The 20487-nt window shown below is 46.9% G+C and overlaps 1 protein-coding gene across 1 annotated transcript in view; it reads right to left on the bottom strand.

Moving 5' to 3' along the window:
- The window catches only part of LOC112240685 (plexin-A2-like), a 437296-nt gene that overhangs the window by 344745 nt on the left and 72064 nt on the right, over positions 1–20487 (bottom strand). The window contains exon 3 of the mRNA XM_042299563.1: positions 10560–10742. Within this exon, the coding sequence (XP_042155497.1) occupies positions 10560–10742 (183 nt within the window). The remainder of the gene's footprint in view (positions 1–10559; positions 10743–20487) is intronic.

Genomic DNA, 20487 nt, shown 5'->3' with positions numbered 1-20487 from the left:
GCCCTGGGCTCACGGGGCAGACGGGGCTGGCTGACACCCTGCAGTACACTAACCTTTTTTTCCACCACCAACTGTTTCAGTTGATGGCACCAGCACATCATTTGGTCGCACCAATTTTTGTAATATTTAGCTTGCCTGCTTTAACAGTCTATCATTGCACTGTACAACAATACTTAATTTTAGTGTATATAATTAAATCTGCAATATGTTACTTTTAGCCGACCCAACAAAATTCACATAGAAATGTGAGTTATAGACCTGTCATTTTCAATGGAAGCAAGCCTAAGAAGGGATAGATCTGTTTTATTTGTGCTATTTCTATGCTTCCCGTTCTTAAGTTGAGTTTTTGCGTTTTTTACGTTTGATTTTGTACACCAGCTTCAAACAGCTGAAAATACTATATTTTTGGTTCTGAAAAATATATTTCACAGCGGTTTAGATTATACAATGATTATCTACACAATGACTGCTTTTTTTGTTACATAAACTGAAATTAGGCGAACTATTAGAATTTTAGCAACCAGGAAATGGCGGAGAGATTTCTGCATATTGCACCTTTAAATATACACAGTGCCTTTGGAAAGTATTCAGACCCATTTACTTTTTCCACAATTTGTTACGTTACAGCTTTATTCCAAAATGTATTAAATTGTTTTTCGTCCTCATTAATTTACACCCAAAATCCCGTAACTGAAATATCACAATTACATAAGTATTCAGACCCTTTACTCAGTACTTTGTTGAAGCACCTTTGGCAGTGATTACAGTATTGAGTCTTCTTGGGTATGATGCTACAAGCTTGGCACACCTGTATTTGGGGAGTTTTTCCCATTCTTCTCTGCAGATCCTCTCAAGCTCTGTCAGGTTGGATGCCAAGCGTCACCAGACGTGACGCTTGGCATTCAGGCCAGAGAGTTCAATCTTGGTTTCATCAGACCAGAGAATCTTGTTTCTCATGGTCTGTGAGTCTTTAGGTGCCTTTTGGCAAACTCCAAGAGGGCTGTCATGTGCCTTTTACGGAGGAGTGGCTTCCGTCTATCGCACTGCCGTGTGTTGCACTGCCAAGTCAAATGGTCACAAATGCAACTGTTTTGGTCGCAGTATCAAACCCTGCCCTGGGCTGAGGCTGACATGGAACACACATACAAGTTTCAGGTTTTATTAGTTGTATCTACGGGATACACATGATATACAACGTCCAATGAAATGCTTACTCACAGGTTCCTTCTCGATAACGCAACAACAATAATAAACAAAAGATAAGAATATGAACACATAGTAAATGACACTGTAGAATATAATAAACATTTTAGCATCAGTATAATACAGGAAGGCACAATTTAAAGTGCAATATTTACACGAGAGCCAGGATCATGAAGATTACGCCTAATCTATGCAGGCGGGCAGGGAGTGTAGGCCTAGAGGTGTGGACTTAGGCTGTGCAGAGGGGAAAACATGGAGCTCTATGGGTGGGAGTAATCTGAACAGTCTCCTTACTCCCAGGACCTACAGACCTACAGACCTCTTGGCATACACTCCCTGCCCGCCTGCCGTCTCTCTGGGCCTGAGAGTTCAGCTTACTCCCACCCATGGAGCTCCATGTTTTCCCCTTTCTACAGCCTCCACACCTTCAGGCCTCTAGGCCTAATAATAGCACAGACCAGGCTTGCTTGGTGGCCAAGCACACACACTCATGGAAGCACACTTGCACATATACACACAGGTCACATTTGAGGTGATTCAGCTTGACTATACAGGCATTGCCTGCCAGTTGCTATGGGGAACAGTAGAACTAGAGAATAACTTCCTCCACGTGTCGTCCTCCGCATTGCTTTCAACTCCTCAGCCCTTTGTCTGCCACGTTCAGCTGTGTCCCCCCCATCACCTCACCCCGTCCCCTCGACCCCAGCCCCTTGACCCCATCACCTCACCCCGTCCCCTCGACCCCAGCTCCATGACCCCATCCCCTCACCCCATCCCCTCGACCCCAGCCCCTTGACCGCATCACCTCACCCCACCCCCTCGACCCCAGCCCCTTGACACCATCACATCACCTCACCCCATCCCCTCGACCCCAGCCCCTTGACCCCATCACCTCACCCCATCCCCTCGACCCCAGCCTCTTGACCCCATCACCTCACCCCATCCCTCGACCCCAGCCCCTTGACCCCATCACCTCACCCCATCCCCTCGACCCCAGCCCCTTGACCCCATCACCTCACCCCATCCCCTCGACCCCAGCCCTCTTGACCCCATCACCTCACCTCACCCCATCCCCTTGACCCCATCACCTCACCCCATCCCCCCAGCCCCTTGACCCCATCACCTCACCCCATCCCTCGACCCCAGCCCTTGACCCCATCACCCCTCACCCCATCCCCTCGACCCCAGCCCCTTGACCCCATCACCTCACCCCATCCCCTCGACCCCAGCCTCTTGACCCCATCACCTCACCCCATCCCCTCGACCCCAGCCTCTTGACCCCATCAACTCACCCCATCCCTCGACCCCAGCCCCTTGACCCCATCACCTCACCCCATCCCCTCGACCCCAGCCCCTCGACCCCATCACGGCAGGGTATCCTAGTGGTTAGAGCATTGGACTAGTAACCGGAAGGTTGCAAGTTCAAATCCCCGAGCTGACAAGGTACAAATCTGTCGTTCTGCCCCTGAACAGGCAGTTAACCCACTGTTCCTAGGCCGTCATTGAAAATAAGAATTTGTTCTTAACTGACTTGCCTAGTTAAATAAAGGTTAAAAAAATATATATATATAAAAAAAATCACCTCACCCCAGCCCCTCACCCCCTCACCCCTGTCCCCTCAACCCCCTCGACTCACCACAACCCCCTGTCACTGAGATAATGTGTCAGTGACCAGGTCTGTGGGCTGGGTGTCCTCAGGGCAGGCAGGCCTAGTTAGTTTAACGGAACAAAGGATACATTTGTCCAATTAAAGACCCACACTTAAAACCCAGATGGGTTCGGGAGGGACACACCTGAACCAGCCTTTCATGTCCCTGTCCCCGGTTCCACAAACCCATCCAAACCAAATGTTTATTATCCACCAAAGAGATGAAAAGAATCAATGAGGCCAAATGCAGCAGGACATACTGTACTGTAACCAGGGTTGGACTGCTCTGTTCACCAGCTCTAGAGGCAGGGCCTTCTGCACATACTGGCCTGGAGCATCACTCACATCTATCACATAGGAGATGTGTTTCTGAAAGGTGGGTTGTGGATTATTACACAAAGCCCACGCTGTGTGTCCTGCCAACTTCAACATGATGAGTGAAGGAGCTACAGGCCTATGATAATCCCACGTGGGAATACATCCCTTTGGTCTCAGGCTCAATACTCCTTAACCCCTGACTCAGTAGTAAGGAGCAGGGATGTGGAACCAACGTTCATTGACAGTATTCCCAGCTCCTCCCTTCATCTCTCTCTCCTCAGTTCTGGATTTGATCAGAGAGAGAGTTCTGCTGGGGGCTCTTTAAGCACTCTGTTCATCCTATAACGGTTCTATTTCTTCTCTCTTTTATCATCCCTTCTTTCTACATGTTCCTCTGCTTCCATTCCTGCCTGGCTATATCAAAGGGAGTTATCAGCCCCCCCCCAGGCTACACTCACCTCACACTTAATGCAGTCACCTCTCTCTTCCCACCAAGACTATTCCCCTTGTGGAGAATATGGGCTCTAAAGCAGTAAATGAACCTTCTCACTCACATAGCATCACATTTAGATGATGCTACTCTTAGGTAATATAGACCCAGAATCATCTAGATGTATTTGACAAATGGCAATCTTTCTCAGATTCTGACCCAGAGAGCCCTGAAGCTTGATGTAGGTCTCTGGGGGAAAGTTAGCTGCTATCCATTGTGGGGCGGCAGGGTAGCCTAGTGGTTAGAGCGTTGGGCTAGTAAGCAAAAGGTTGCACGTTTGAATCCCCGAGCTGACAAGGTACAAATCTGTCATTCTGCCCCTGAACAAGGCAGTTAACCCACTGTTCCTAGGCCGTCATTGAAAATAAGAATTTGTTTTTAACTGACTTGCCTAGTTAAATAAAGGTTAAAAAAAATAAACTATGTTTGGCAATTTCCAATAGACCATTGGATAATATTTTAACAGGACACCAATAGAAGTTAATTCAGGGGGATTTTAAAGCCTGTTACTCTGTAATTCAGAGCTGTTTTAGGAATTAGATGGAGGTACTAGGTATTGATTTGTCCCCCCCCCACACACACAATACGCACGCACTCACACACACCTAAAACACACAGCCAGCTGTATGAAAGACAGCAGTCTAATGTGCCCATACTGTATGTTCCTCTCCAGCTCTACATATTATCCTCACCTCTCTGTTCCCCTACCCTTTAACCCCTGTCCCTCCATCAACCCCCCTACTAAAACATGCCTGTTACCACAACAGCAGCACAACCCATAATCCACCAGCATTAGCTGGCTTCCCTTCGCCTTGCTCCACCCCTGCCCAGGAAATAGCTAGAAAAACAGCAGGAACTAGGCTGTAGGGAGAGAAAGAGAGAAACAGAGAGAGAGCGAGAGGAGCTTGGATTGAATGGGGAAGCGGGAGAAGAAGGTGTGTGTGTGTGTGTGTGTGTGTGTGTGTGTGTGTGTGTGTGTGTGTGTGTGTGTGTGTGTGTGCATGCGTGCGTGCGTGCGTAAGGGGAGGGGGTTCTTTGGGAAAGGAGCCAATCCAATTACAGGCAGCGGTACAGACTAGTCCTGGTTCCTGGTCCCTTCCTTCAGCTGCACTAAATTCACATTTCAACAGTATTTTCCTCCTCCTCCCCTCTCCCTTCTCTCTCCCTCTCTCTCTGTCTCTCTCTGCTCTGGGGGAACGGAGGAGGGGGAGGCAGGCAGAGTGCAGCTTCTTTACATGAGGATGAGGCTCCAGTGCTGCTACGCCGTGTCACTGCCACTGCACCTACCAAGCATAACATCCTGCAAGCCTATAGCCCTGAAATGCTGTGATGCCCTGCCCTAGCCTGGTCCTCTCCACTGGTCCCCATGACCTGCCTAGCACCAGCTTATCAGCCTGCTGCAGTGGGAGAAAACAGGGTCTGGGCTGCAGTGGGAGAAAACAGGGACTGGGCTGCAGTGGGAGAAAACAGGGACTGGGGCTGCAGTGGGAGAAAACAGGGTATGGGCTGCAGTGGGAGAAAACAGGGACTGGGGCTGAAAACAGGGACTGGGGTGGGAGAAAACAGGGACTGGGGCTGTAGTGGGAGAAAACAGGGTCTGGGGCTGCAGTGGGAGAAAACAGGGCTGGGCTACAGGGTGGGGGAGAAAACAGGGTCTGGGGCTGCAGTGGGAGAAAACAGGGACTGGGGCTGCAGTGGGAGAAAACAGGGTCTGGGCTGCAGTGGGAGAAAACAGGGACTGGGGCTGCAGTGGGAGAAAACAGGGTCTGGGCTGCAGTGGGAGAAAACAGGGACTGGGGCTGCAGTGTGAGAAAACAGGGACTGGGGCTGCAGTGGGAGAAAACAGGGGGAGAAAACAGGGACTGGGGCTGCAGTGGGAGAAAACAGGGACTGGGGCTGCAGTGGGAGAAAACAGGGACTGGGGCTGGAGAAAACAGGGACTGGGGCTGGTGGGAGAAAACAGGGGGACTGGGGCTGCTAGGGACTGGGGGAGTGGGAGAAAACAGGGACTGGGGCTGCAGTGGGAGAAAACAGGGACTGGGGCTGTAGTGGGAGAAAACAGGGACTGGGGCTGCAGTGGGAGAAAAACTGGGGCTGCAGTGGGAGAAAACAGGGACTGGAGCTGCAGTGGGAGAAAACAGGGACTGGGGCTGCAGTGGGAGAAAACAGGGTCTGGGAAAACAGGGTCTGGGAAAACTGCAGTGGGAGAAAACAGGGACTGGGCCTGCAGTGGGAGAAAACAGGGACTGGGGCTGCAGTGGGAGAAAACAGGGACTGGGGCTGTAGTGGGAAAAAACAGGGACTGGGGCTGCAGTGGGAGAAAACAGGGACAGGGGGGCTGCAGTGGGAGAAAACAGGGACTGGGGCAGGGACTAGCATGCATGACACACAGGGATGGAGTTACAGTAACCCCCTAAACAAACACGCTACCAAGCAGCCTCATCCTCTCCCCTCCTTCCCCTATCTCTTTGTCCTGTATGGGTCAGGCTCCACGGCTCAACACACAGGCTTCTGGGCTTTTCTCTCCTAGCCAGTCAGTCAGCCAGTCAGCCAGCCAGCGGGGCAGTGGACCGAGGAGCGGCGTCTCTCGGTGTGTCCTGGTTAATTCGTCCCCCATGCTGTGGCTGTGAGAGAGGATATGGTGGCACCAGCACCAGGCAGCCATGATGGTTTGCTTAGCAAGACATTGTCATAAATGAAGGCAGAGATATTATGTGAAGAGAAGACACATTCTCTATGTGAGGAATGCAGCAGGGATATGGAAAGGAAACTGTGCACATTACTGTACACACCAGAGTGGAGAGAACCGTGTTCTACTGTCTAACTCAATTTAACCATGTGGAACAAAAGGTCTAAATGATTAAGTATCTCAAACAAGGGGGATTACGCCGAATGAGTCTTCTTCAATTTCACATCCTTATTGGGGCACAGATTCAATTATGAATAAATAGATGAAGAAACCAAAATAACCCAGCCGGTCCATTGGTGTTGTCTCTAGGGGCTAGGGAAACAGAGGGCGAGCAGAAACAGGTGGAAAGATGCTCTTACCAACACAACTGTTATTTTCTCTCTCTATCCCGCTATCGTTCTCGCGCTCTCCTTCCCCCAATCTCCACCCCTGCCTCTTTCTTCCTCCCTCTCTCTCCATCTCTCTCTCCTTCCCCCACTCTCCACCCCTACCTCTTTCTTCTGCCCTCTCTCTCCATCTCTCTCTCTCCTTCCCCCACTCTCCACCCCTACCTCTTTCTTCCTCCCTCTCTCATCTCTCTCTCTCGTTCCCCACTCTCCACCCCCTACCTCTTTCTTCCTCCCTCCTCTCTCCACCTCTTTCTTCTGCCCTCTCTCTCCTCCTTCCCCCACTCTCCACCCCTACCTCTTTCTTCTGCCCTCTCTCTCCATCTCTCTACCTCTCTTCTTCCCCCACTCTCAACCCCTACCTCTTTCTTCTCCCCTCTCTCTCCATCTCTCTCTCTCCGTTCCCCCACTCTCCACCCCTACCTCTTTCTTCCTCTCCTTCTCTCTCCACCTCTTTCTTCTGCCCTCTCTCTCTCTCTCTCTCCTTCCCCCACTCTCCACCCCTACCTCTTTCTTCTGCCCTCTCTCCATCTCTCTCTCTCCTTCTCCCACTCTCCACCCCTACCTCCTTCTTCTGCCCTCTCTCCATCTCTCTCTCTCCTTCTCCCACTCTCCACCCCTACCTCCTTCTTCTGCCCTCTCTCTCCATCTCTCTCTCTCCTTCCCCCACTCTCAACCCCTACCTCTTTCTCCCTCCCTCTCTCTCCATCTCTCGCTCACCTTCCCTCTAATCCTCTCTCTAGGAGTGACAGCTGGTGTTTTTAGGAGGACTGGATCTGTCCTGCTCCGGCCCATGTGACAGAGGCCCACACTGTCACTCAAGCTGTGACAGTTCCCAGGGGGGAGGAGCCAAGGCGCAGCTGACAAATCCCACAATCTGCTTCCATACACTAGCAGGATCCATGACGCATAGTACCACCATGACCAATGGCAATTGATTGGATTGATACAGTAAGGCACTTTTCCAGATGCTCAAAGAGCTTTACATAACAATGTACAGGAAAAACTCACCTCACAAACCACCATCAACATCATTGACATGCAGCAAGGCAGCCTCGACAGCAGCCCAACACAGGGAGCCCTTCTAGACCACACATACATCACTCAACTGTTACCAGTGCTGACTGTGTAATGCCAGGTTAACCATATGATGAAGTAGCCTACTCTCCACCACGCAACACGCTCCAATTTCTGCAACATCATTATAATCGTCCCATGTATAATAGGCACCTGATCCACTAGATGCTCTATAAGCTGCTTGTTTTGGTGGCGGTGGGGTGAAATATGCCATGATAAGAGGACTGTCGGCCCTTAAAGCTACAGTCTGGATCTAACAATCTATTCAAATGTCATTTTCATTCAAAACAATTCTGCTGTTTTTCAAATGCCAGACGGGAGCTTTAACCGACAGCATTGTCTGGCCGCTCCAGCAGAGACAGAGGCTGGGTTTTGTGTGGGCCTGCTCTCTCTAGCCTCCCCCTCTCTCTGGGTTGCAGGAATAAAGGTCCCTATTAAAATTAATGGGCCAGTGGAGGTTATTCAGCACGGCCGCAATGAACAGAGCTCCTTCCACAAGGGGTAACATAATGAGCACTACAGAGGAACGACATCCCTGCCCCCCTACGCCCTGCCAATCTACACTCCTGCCCCCCTACGCCCTGCCAATCTACACCCCTGCCCCCTACGCCCTGCCAATCTACACCCCTGCCCCCTACGCCCTGCCAATCTACACCCACTGCCCCCTATGCCCTGCCAATCTAGACCCCTTTCCCCTACCTACGCCCCCTATGCCCTACCAATCTACACCCATTGCCCCCTACGCCCTGCCAATCTAGACCCCTACCCCCTACGCCCCCTACGCCCTGCCAATCTAGACCCCTTTCCCCCTACGCCCTGCCCCCTACGCCCTGCCAATCTAGAACCCCTGCCGCCCTACGACCTGCCAATCTACACCCGCTGCCCCCTACGCCCTGCCAATCTACACCCGCTGCCCCCTACGCCCTGCCAATCTAGACCCCTTTCCCCCTACGCCCTGCCCCCTACGCCCTGCCAATCTACACCCCTGCCGCCGTACGACCTGCCAATCTACACCCCCTGCCGCCCTACGCCCTGCCAATCTAGACCCCTGCCGCCCTACGACCTGCCAATCTACACTCCTGCCGCCCTACGCCCTGCCAATCTAGACCCCTGCCGCCCCTACGCCCTGCCAATCTACACCCACTGCCCCCTACGACCTGCCAATCTACACCCGCTGCCCCCTACGCCCTGCCAATCTACACCCGCTGCCCAACTACGCCCTGCCAATCTACACCCCTGCCGCCCTACGCCCTGCCAATCTAGACCCCTGCCCCCTACGACCTGCCACCCTACGCCCTGCCAATCTAGACCCCTTCCACTCTACACCCCTGCCCCCTACGCCCTGCCAATCTAGACCCCTGCCCCCTTCGCCCTGCCAATCTACACCCCTGCCCCCTACGACCTGCCAATCTACACCCACTTCCCCCTACGCCCTGCCAATCTACACCCCTGCCCCCTACGCCCTGCTAATCTACACCCACTTCCCCCTACGCCCTGCCAATCTACACCCCTGCCACCCTACGACCTACCAATCTAGACCCCTTCCACTCTACACCCCTGCCCCCTACGCCCTGCCAATCTAGACCCCTGCCCCCTTCGCCCTGCCAATCTACACCCACTTCCCCCTACGCCCTGCCAATCTACACCCCTGCCACCCTACGACCTGCCAATCTAGACCCCTGCCCCACTACGCCCTGCCAATCTACACCCCTGCCGCCCTACGACCTGCCAATCTACACCCACTGCCCCCTACGCCCTGCCAATCTACACCCACTGACCCCTACGCCCTGCCAATCTACACCCACTGCCCCCTACGACCTGCCAATCTACACCCCTGCCCCCTACGCCCTGCCAATCTTGACCCGTGACGCCCTACGAATCTACACCCCTGCCCCCTACGCCCTGCCAATCTACACCCACTGCCCCCTACGACCTGCCAATCTACACCCCTGCCCCCTACGCCCTGCCAGTCTACACCCCTGCCCCCTACGACCTGCCAATCTACACCCACTGCCCCCTTACGCCCTGCCAATCTAGACCCCTGCCGCCCTACGCCCTGCCAATCTACACCCTTGCCCCCTACGCCCTGCCAATCTACACCCACTGCCCCCTACGACCTGCCAATCTACACCCACTGCCCCCTACGCCCTGCCAATCTACATCCACTGCCCCTCTACACCCCTGCCCCTCTACACCCCTGCCCCTCTACACCCCTGCCACTCTACGCCCCTGCCCCTCTACACCCCTGCCCCTCTACACCCCTGCCACTCTACGCCCCTGCCACTCTTCGCCCCTGCCACTCTTCGCCCCTGCACCCTCTACGCCCCTGCCCCTCTACGCCCCTGCCCCTCTGTCACAGGACTAAAAGCATTAAATATGGAGGAGAAAAGTTTCCACACTGTCCTCCATCTAGACTGAGTCCCTGGAATAGAATAGCACCACTTGACAGTGTCTGAGGGTCTGAAGACCAGTCAGTGGACAGTCTCCTCAGTCTCCAGAGGCCATGGCTTCGACAATGATGATGTGGCTGGGTTCTCTTTAAATGGACCTTGAACTGGGACACCAGAATAGCCAAACGAGCTGGAGAAGACTGCCCAGAGCAGAGTGCGATGGAGAGGAGTCTTCGTTGGCCTATGCTCCCTAAGGTGCGATGGGCTTGAGTACTGTAAGTCAGCATTTTAGAAACAAAAGCAGTGGCTGACGATAACTGCTGGTAACTGACCACAACTGCTAGTAATGGTAACTGACCTTTTTGAGGCGTCCGCTCTTGGTGCCGACAAAAGCCACGCAGTATCCGTTGTAGACGTAGGAGGTGACAGAGGTCATGCGGTCCCGTGTCTCTGTGTAGAGGGTGTGTCCCGTCACCAGCTGAGAGCCGCCAAGGGGCTGGTTGATGTCCAGACCACAGAATGAGTCATCGATGGGCACCGGCTGGAAGAGAGAGAGAGAGGTTAGAGATGGAAAAGAAAGCAAGGTTAGAGATAAAGAGAGGTTATAGATGGAGAGAGAGAGAAGTTATAGATGGAGAGAGAGAAGTTATAGATGGAGAGAGAGAAGTTATAGATGGAGAGAGAGAGATTATAGATAGAGAGAGGTTATAGATGGAGAGAGAGAGGTTATAGATGGAGAAAGAGAGGTTATTGATGGAGAAAGATAGATTATAAATGGTGAGAGGTTATAGATGGAGAAAGAGAGAAGTTATAGATGGAGAAAGAGAAGTTATAGATGGAGAAAGAGAGGTTATAGATGGAGAGAGAGAGGTTATAGATGGAGAGAGAGAAGTTATAGATGGAGAGAGAGAAGTTATAGATGGAGAGAGAGAGGTTATAAATGGAGAAAGAGAAGTTATAGATGGAGAGAGAGAGGTTATAAATGGAGAGAGAGAGGTTATAAATGGAGAGAGATTATAGATGGAGAGAGAGGTTATAGATGGAGAGAGAGAAGTTATAGATGGAGAGAGAGAGGTTATAAATGGAGAGAGATTATAGATGGAGAGAGAGGTTATAGATGGTGAGAGAGAAGTTATAGAAGGAGAGAGAAGTTATAGATGGAGAAAGGGGTTATTGATTTTGATGTATATTTCTGTATGTGTAATGTTTACTGTTAATTTTTATTGTTTATTTCACTTTTGTATATTATCTACCTCACTTGCTTTGGCAATGCTAACACATGTTTCCCATGCCAATAAAGCCCCTTGAATTGAATTGAATTGAAAGAGGTTATAGATGGAGAAAGAGAGAAGTTATAGATGGAGAAAGAGAAGTTATAGATGGAGAAAGAGAAGTTATAGATGGAGAAAGAGGTTATAGATGGAGAAAGAGAAGTTATAGATGGAGAAACAGAAGTTATAGATGGAGAAAGAGGTTATAGATGGAGAAAGAGGTTATAGATGGAGAAAGAGAAGTTATAGATGGAGAAAGAGGTTATAGATGGAGAAAGAGAAGTTATAGATGGAGAAAGAGAAGTTATAGATGGAGAAACAGAAGTTATAGATGGAGAAAGAGAAGTTATAGATGGAGAAAGAGGTTATAGATGGAGAAAGAGAAGTTATAGATGGAGAAAGAGAAGTTATAGATGGAGAAAGAGAAGTTATAGATGGAGAAAGAGAAGTTATAGATGGAGAAAGAGAAGTTATAGATGGAGAAAGAGAAGTTATAGATGGAGAAAGAGAAGTTATAGATGGAGAAAGAGGTTATAGATGGAGAAAGAGAAGTTATAGATGGAGAAAGAGAGGTTATAGATGGAGAAAGAGAAGTTATGGATGGAGAAAGAGAGGTTATAGATGAAGAAAGAGGTTATAGGTGGAAAGAGAGAAGTTATAGATGGAGAAAGAGGTTATAGATGGAGAAAGAAAAGTTATAGATGGAGAAAGAAAAGTTATAGATGGAAAGAGAGAAGTTATAGATGGAGAAAGAGAAGTTATAGATGGAAAGAGAGAAGTTATAGATGGAGAGAGAGAAGTTATAGATGGAGAAAGAGAAGTTATAGAATGGAAAGAGAAGTTATAGATGGAGAAACAGAAGTTATAGATGGAGAAAGAGGTTATAGATGGAGAAAGAGAAGTTATAGATGGAGAAAGAGGTTATAGATGGAGAAAGAGGTTATAGATGGAGAAAGAGAAGTTATAGATGGAGAAAGAAGTTATAGATGGAGAAAGAGAAGTTATAGATGGAGAAAGAGGTTATAGATGGAGAAAGAGGTTATAGATGGAGAAAGAGAAGTTATAGATGGAGAAAGAGAAGTTATAGATGGAGAAAGAGAAGTTATAGATGTAGAAAGAGAAGTTATAGATGGAGAAACAGAAGTTATAGATGGAGAAAGAGAAGTTATAGATGGAGAAAGAGAAGTTAGATGGAGAAAGATACGTTATAGATGGAGAAAAATACGTTATAGATGGAGAGAGAGAGATTATAGATGGAGAAAGAGTGAAGTTATAGATGGAGAAAGAAAGATTATAGATGGAGAAAGAGTGATGTTATAGATGGAGAAAGAAAGATTATAGATGGAGAAAGAGGTTATAGATGGAGAAAGAAGTATTAGATGGAGAGAGAAGTTATAGATGGAGAAAGAGAAGTTAGATGGAGAGAGAGAAGTTATGGATGGAGAAAGAGAGGTTATAGATGGAGAGAGAGAAGTTATGGATGGAGAAAGAGAGGTTATAGATGAAGAAAGAGGTTATAGGTGGAAAGAGAGAAGTTATAGATGGAGAAAGAGGTTATAGATGGAGAAAGAAAAGTTATAGATGGAGAGAGGTTATAGATGAAGAGAGGTTATAGATGGAGACAGAGCAAGAGAGGTTATAGATGAAGAGAGGTTATAGATGGAGACAGAGCAAGAGAGGTTATAGATGGAGAAAGAGAGGTTATAGATGGAGCAAGAGAGGTTATAGATGGAGAAAGAGAAGTTATAGATGGAGAAAGAGGTTATAGATGGAGAAAGAAAAGTTATAGATGGAGAGAGGTTATAGATGAAGTTATAGACAGGTTATAGATGGAGACAGAGTTATAGATGGAGAGAGGTTATAGATGGAGAAAGAGGTTATAGATGGAGACAGAGCAAGTTATAGATGGAGGTTATAGATGGAGAAAGAAAGAGGTTATAGATGGAGAGAAGAGAGAAAGAGAAGTTATAGATGGAGAAAGAAAAGTTATAGATGGAGAAAGAGAAGTTATAGATGGAGAAAGAGAAGTTATAGATGGAGAAAGAGAAGTTATAGATGGAGAAAGAGAAGTTATAGATGGAGAAAGAAAGTTATAGATGGAGAAAGAGAAGTTATAGATGGAGAAAGAGAAGTTATAGATGGAGAAAGAGAAGTTATAGAATGGAAAGAGAAGTTATAGATGGAGAAAGAGAAGTTATAGATGGAGAAAGAGAAGTTATAGAATGGAAAGAGAAGTTATAGATGGAGAAAGAGAAGTTATAGATGGAGAAAGAGAAGTTATAGAATGGAAAGAGAAGTTATAGATGGAGAAAGAAAAGTTATAGATGGAGAAAGAGAAGTTATAGATGGAGAAAGAGAAGTTATAGATGGAGAAAGAGAAGTTATAGTTATAGATGGAGTTATAGATGGAGAAAGAAGTTATAGATGGAATGGTTATAAAGAAAGAGAAGTTATAGAATGGAAAGAGAAGTTATAGATGGAGAAAGAGAAGTTATAGATAGAGAAAGAGAAGTTATAGTGGGAGAAAGAGGTTATAGGTGGAAAGAGAGAAGTTATAGTGGGAGAAAGAGAAGTTATAGATGGAGAAAGAGAAGTTATAGATGGAGAAAGAGAGGTTATAGATGGAGAAAGATAAGTTATAGATGGAGAGAGGTTATAGATGAAGAGAGGTTATAGATGGAGACAGAGCAAGAGAGGTTATAGATGGAGAAAGAGAGGTTATAGATGGAGCAAGAGAGGTTATAGATGGAGACAGAGCAAGAGAGGTTATAGATGAAGAAAGAGAGGTTATAGATGGAGAGAGAGAGGTTATAGATGGAGACAGAGCAAGAGAGGTTATAGATGAAGAAAGAGAGGTTATAGATGAAGAAAGAGAGATTACAGATGGAGACAGAGAGATTATAGATGAAGAGAGGTTATAGATGGAGAGAGCGGTTATAGATGGAGAGAGAAAGGTTATAGATGGAGAAAGAGAGAGAGCAGGAGATGTGTGAAGAAAGAGGGAGAGAGACAGAACGAGACACAGTGGATCCTAGTGCATCATTCTCCCTGGCTGCCAGACGTACATTTTGCTGTCTTTCTGTTCCACTTGGTAGACATGTCTTTGCTGTGCTTGAACGAGCCCCACCTTGCACTCGCCCTGCCTCATTACACAGGGATATGATCACATCAGGGCAGGAGGAGGAGAGTCTGCTTACTAAGTATGGCTTCTACCATACAGAGCTTCTCTACACTGCAGGAAAACATACACGGTTATTGATGTAATGGACAGTGAAACAACTGGAGAATCAGGCTGGAGGACTGCTCACTCAAAGAGAAAAATGACCTGCCAAAATGTCTGATAGAAGGAGATTTTCAACAGAAATCTAAACTATGCAGAATCACGATGGTGCCGTCAGACTCATTTAAACTGTCCTTCATTTGGTTGGGAATGGAGCTCCACATCAAATCACATCAGAGGAGGGAGGGGCTGGGCTGTGTCTATGGTGGTGACCAAGGCCACAGTGTGCGTGGCAGGGTTTCCACTAGTTCCACAGCTACAGTTGGAGGTCGGAAGTTTACATACACCTTAACCAAATACATTTAAACTCAGTTTTTCACAATTCCTGACATTTAATCCTAGTAAAAAATCCCTGTTTTAGGTCAGTTAGGATCACCACTTTACTTTCAGAATGTGAAATGTCAGAATAATAATAGAGAGAATGATTTATTTCAGCTTTTCGTTTCCAGTGGGTCAGAAGTTTACATACACTCAATTAGTATTTGGTAGCATTGCCTTTAAAATGTTTAACTTGGGTAAAACATTTTGGATAGGCTTCCACAAGCTTCTCACAATAAGTTGGGTGAATTTTGGCCCATTCCTCCCAACAGAGCAGGTGTAACTGAGTCAGGTTTGTAGGCTTCCTTGCTCACACACGCCTTTTCAGTTCTGCCCAGAAATGTTCTATGGGATTGACGTCAGGGCTTTGTGATGGCCACTCCTATACCTTGACTTTGTTGTCCTTAAGCCATTTTGCCACAACTTTGGAAGTATGCTTAGGGTCATTGTCCATTTGGAAGACCCATTTGCGAACAAGCTTTAACTTCCTGACTGATGTCTTGAGATGTTTCCCTACCTCATGATGCCATCTATTTTGTGAAGTGCACCAGTCCCTCCTGCAGCAAAGCACCCCAGCAACATGATGCTGCCACCCCCGTGCTTCATGGTTGGGATGGTGTTCTTCGCCTTTAAGCCTCCCCCTTTTCCTCTGAACATAACGATGGTCATTATGGCCAAACATTTCTAGTTTTGTTTCATCAGACGAGAGGACATTTCTCCAAAAAGTACGATCTTTGTCCCCATGTGCAGTTGTAAATTGTAGTCTGGCTTTTTTATGGTTTGGAGCAGTGGCTTCTTCCTTGCTGAGCGGCCATTCGGGTTGCGTCGATATAGGACTCATTTTACTGTGGATATAGATACTTTAGTACCTGTTTCCTCCAGCATCTTCACAAGGTCCTTTGCTATTGTTCTGGGATTGATTTGCACTTTTCGCACCAAAGTACATTAATCTCTAGGAGACAGAATGTGTCTCCTTCCTGAGCGGTATGACGGCTGCGTGGCCCCATGGTGTTTATACTTGCGTACTATTGTTTGTACAGATGAGCGTGGTACCTTCAGGCGTTTGGAAATTGCTCCCAAGGAGGAACCATACTTGTGGAGGTCTCCAATTTTTTTCTGAGGTCTTGGCTGATTTATTTTGATTTTCCCATGATGTCAAGCAAAGAGGCACAGAGTTTGAAGGTAGGCCTTGAAATACATCCACAGGTACACTTCCAATTGACTCAAATGATGTCAATTAGCCTATCAGAAGCTTCTAAAGCCATGACATAATTTTCTGTAATTTTCCAAGCTGTTTAAGTTAAAGGCATAGTCAACTTAGTGTATGTAAACTTCTGACCCACTGGAATTGTGACACAGTGAATTATAAGTGAAATAATCCGTCTGTAAACAATTGTTGAAAAAATGCCTTGTGTCATGCACAAAGTAGATGTCCTAACCGACTTGCCAAAACTAAAGTTTGTTAACAAGAAATGTGTGGAGTGGTTGAAAAATGAGTTTTAATGACTCCAACCTAAATGTATGTAAACTTCCAACTTTAACTGTATATCCTAAAAATGTATGAAAACAAAATGTGCTTTTTAAGTTAAGGCTAGGGCTAAGGCTAGGGTTAGGGTCAAGGTTATGGTTAAGGTTAGGGTTAAGGCTAAGGTTAAGGCTAGGGTTAAGGTTAGGGTTAAGGCTAGGGTTAGGGTTTGGGCTATGGTTAAGGTTATGGCTAAGGGTTAAGGTTAGGGATAGGCTAGGGCTAAGATTAGGGATAAGGCTAGGGTTAAGGTTAGGGATAAGGCTAGGGTTAAGGCTAGGGCTAAGGGTTAAGGCTAAGGCTAGGGTTAAGGATAGGGTTCAGGTTAAGGCTAGGGTTAAGGCTTGGGTTAAAGCTTGGGTTAAGGTTAGGGATAAGGCTAGGGTTAAGGTTAGGGATAAGGATAGGGTTAAGGTTAGGGACAAGGCTAGGGTTACGGCTATGGCTAAGGCTAGGGTTAAGGCTAAGGCTAGGGTTAAGGATAGGGTTAAGGTTTGGGTTAAGGCTAGGTTTAAGACTAGGGTTAGGGTTAAGGCTTGGGTTAAAGCTTGGGTTAAGGTTAGGGTTAAGAGTTAGGGTTAAGGGTCGGGTTAAGGCTAGGGTTAAGGGCTAAGGGTTAAGGCTAGGGTTAGGGTTAAGGCTAGGGTTAAGGGTTGGGTTAAGGGGTTAAGGCTAGGTTAGGCTTGGGTTAAGGTTGGGTTAAAGGTTGGGTTAAGGTTAGGGTTAAGGTTAGGGTTAAGGTTAGGGTGAAGGCTTGGGTTAAGGTTAGGGTTAAGAGTTAGGGTTAAGGGTCGGATTAAGGTTAGGGTTAAGTCTAAGGTTAGGGTTAAGGTTAGGGTTAAGTTTAAGGGTTTGGTGTAACCCTATCTCCCTCGCGATGCTACACAACAGCACACCACGCTACACTCGTAAAGCCTCGTAAAGCGTAAAGCCATGAGCGGAGTGAAAAGAGATAATGCTGTCGGGCATAAACGCTTCAGCCTCGTAGACTCGCACCCTCAGCCACCATATCCTTGTGGAACAAACATCATCTCCCTTTCTTCACAGCTCTCAAAAGAGCATGGATGGAGAGAGTGGGCCCACTCCACGGTCATATGAAAGCTAAGCAGGAAACAGGCAGCTAAATGCCGGTGTTTAGCAGTATTTATGTCTGTTACTCGGTGAAGGTACAACATGTCTAAAATTATTTGAGCTGGTTTATGTTTCAGCGTGCAGAGGCCCTATCTGGGGATCTGTGTCTGTCACAGACAGAGAGAAGCAGTCTGAATCAGATGAGAGATCTATAGTTGGAGCTATAAAAGAGCCTGAGAAACAGACCTCAGACACTATAACTTATCAATAAAATTACTCCCTCAGACTCCAACCAATGTCATGTGCATCAGTTCCTGTAGTCTAGACTCTGAGTACGGGATTCAGAGCATTTGGTTCTGATTCTAAATTGTTTAGATGATGTATGCTTAGTAGGCTTGGCTGGAAACCTAAATCCCTTTCCATCTTATGTGGTCGTGTTTTCCAAAAGCACTTTCCTATGGGTTTTGAGGGTTTCTTGTTTCTGGTTTCTACTACCAATAAATGTTGGAGATGAAGATCTGGAGTCAGTAGATTTCACTGTGGGATGTATCTAATGCTAACAACATGGATTATCATTGTCAGAGTCCATAAATACAATACACCAATGACTGGTGGCATTTTAATCCATATTGAACCAATCGCAGCAGGTAAAATGGACAGGGGGGGGGTGGTATATCCACTTCTGAAATTCAGAATTGTTCAGGCTTGTCAACTTTTATGGTGATATTAAAAAATACAAGATGATGTCTCAAATTCAAACCATTTTGATGGCAAAGTGAAGGCTACATAGACTCCATATAATTGACATAGATAAACTTCCTAAAGCAGAATCAGAAATGTGGATACTTAGGTGAACTGAGGTGAAGTGTCTGATTAGCCATTCACACGGTCCCCCTCGACCCCCTGACCTCTCATTCCCATGACAACGCTATGGGTAGCCATCGCTAGGTAACAGGGAGGTGGACACGGGTTCAGTTCCCTCTCAGGAGACCTATAGAGGGCTCAATCAATAGTGGCTCTTCTTTAAACACAAATGCTCTGGAGCAGGTTTTCCCAAACCTCGGTCCTGGGGCCCCCCCTGGGTGCACATTTAGTTTTTTGCCCCAGCACTACACAGCTGATTCATATAGTCGAAGCTGGATGAGTTGGTTATTTGAATCAGCTGTGTAGTGCTAGGGCAAAAAACTAAACGTGCACCCAGGGGGGGGGGACCTCCTGCTCTGGGGGAGGGTTGAGTTACTAGTAATTAGCAGAAAGACCCATCAGAGTGTGGTTCCTCTACATACACAGGAAATCAGTCGTCAGGGTTTGGAGTGACTGTGTGCCTCCTGATAGTACAGACCAAGTCTAACCTCCATGTAATGGATTTTCAATACACTTTAGCTATGTTTACAGGGGTATATTTTGTGATACAGAACTAGTTCATTTAGAAGATTGCTTTTTCTTCTTTAGAAAAGCAGCTGGTCACAACCTCTGCCTCGAGTACAAAAGCATTTACTCTCCTTGAGGGAGATTGAAAGAAAACACAGTCAAGGTTAACATTCCAGAGGACATGTCCCGCTGTTGTGGTGTAATGTGGACGGGCTTTCAGAGTTCTTCATCTGTGGACATCTATGTGCATAATCCATTAAACACTTTGGATTTATTGACCAGTCCTCAACAGACAGCAGGAAAGAGTCTCTACGTTCCTACATTTCCTTATCTGCTGGGCTAGCCGCTAGACATGTGTTTCCTTGGCTAGTAGAGAATAGAGAAGGGAGGGTACTATGGAATGTGGCTGGGAGTACTTGAGGAACATTCTAATGAGGGCTGAAGAAGAATGGAGAGAATGGTGTAGGGAGTCTGGGTAGTGATGATGGTCCCACTGGGGGCTGATGGGGGATTCTCCTGGGGACTAAAAGAGAGGCCATACATCTGAACTTACTTCCATGGTTAAAGAGAATGCCTCCATACCACCTCTCTTTCTCCCTGTCTCTCTTTCCATCTTTCCCACTCTCTCTCTCTCTCTCCCTCTCAATTCAATTAAATTAAATTCAAGGGGCTTTATTGGCATTCGAAACATATGTTAACATTACCAAAGCAAATTAAATGAATTAAAAAAGTGAAATAAACAAAAATGAACATTAAACATTACACTCACACAAGTTCCTAAAGAATAAAGACATTTCAAATGTCATATTATGTCTATATACAGTGTTGTAATGACGTGCAAATAATTACAGTACAAAAGGGAAAATAAATAAGCATAAATATGGGTTGTATTTACAATGGTGTTTGTTCTTCACTGGTTGCCCTTTTCTTGTAGCAACAGGTCACACATCTTGCTGCTGTGATGGCACACTGTCGTATTACACCCAGTAGATATGGGAGTTTATCAAAATTTGATTGCACAAAGAATTCAAAAACCTTTTTTTTTCATCTGAGAGAAAAATGGATAAATATGGCTTTGTTATGGAAGGTTTGGGAATCGCTTCCTTTTAGGTAGTTGTAGAATTTAACGGCTCTTTTCTGGATTTTGATAATTAGCAGGTATAGGCCTAATTCTGCTCTGCATGCATTATTTGGTGTTTTACGTTGTACACAGAGTGTTTGTCCCATTTTGTGAATTCTTGGTTGGTGAGCAGACCCCAGACCTCACAACCATAAAGGGTTTTCTCTCTCTCTCTGTCTCTCTCTGTTGCTAATGAAACCAAACAGCGCAGGCCCCAGATAACGTCTCCTTCCGCCTGACAATCACCTCTGACATTGCACTAATGGGGAATTTAGTGATGTTAATATAAGCAGTCAATAGAGTGGCCCGGGGGACTAGCACAAAGGCAAC

The sequence above is a fragment of the Oncorhynchus tshawytscha genome, linkage group LG16, assembly GCF_018296145.1.
Source record: "Oncorhynchus tshawytscha isolate Ot180627B linkage group LG16, Otsh_v2.0, whole genome shotgun sequence".
NCBI lineage: Eukaryota > Metazoa > Chordata > Actinopteri > Salmoniformes > Salmonidae > Oncorhynchus > Oncorhynchus tshawytscha.
The sequence above is the reverse complement of the archived record's forward strand: the minus strand, read 5'-3'. Positions and strand labels throughout refer to the sequence as shown.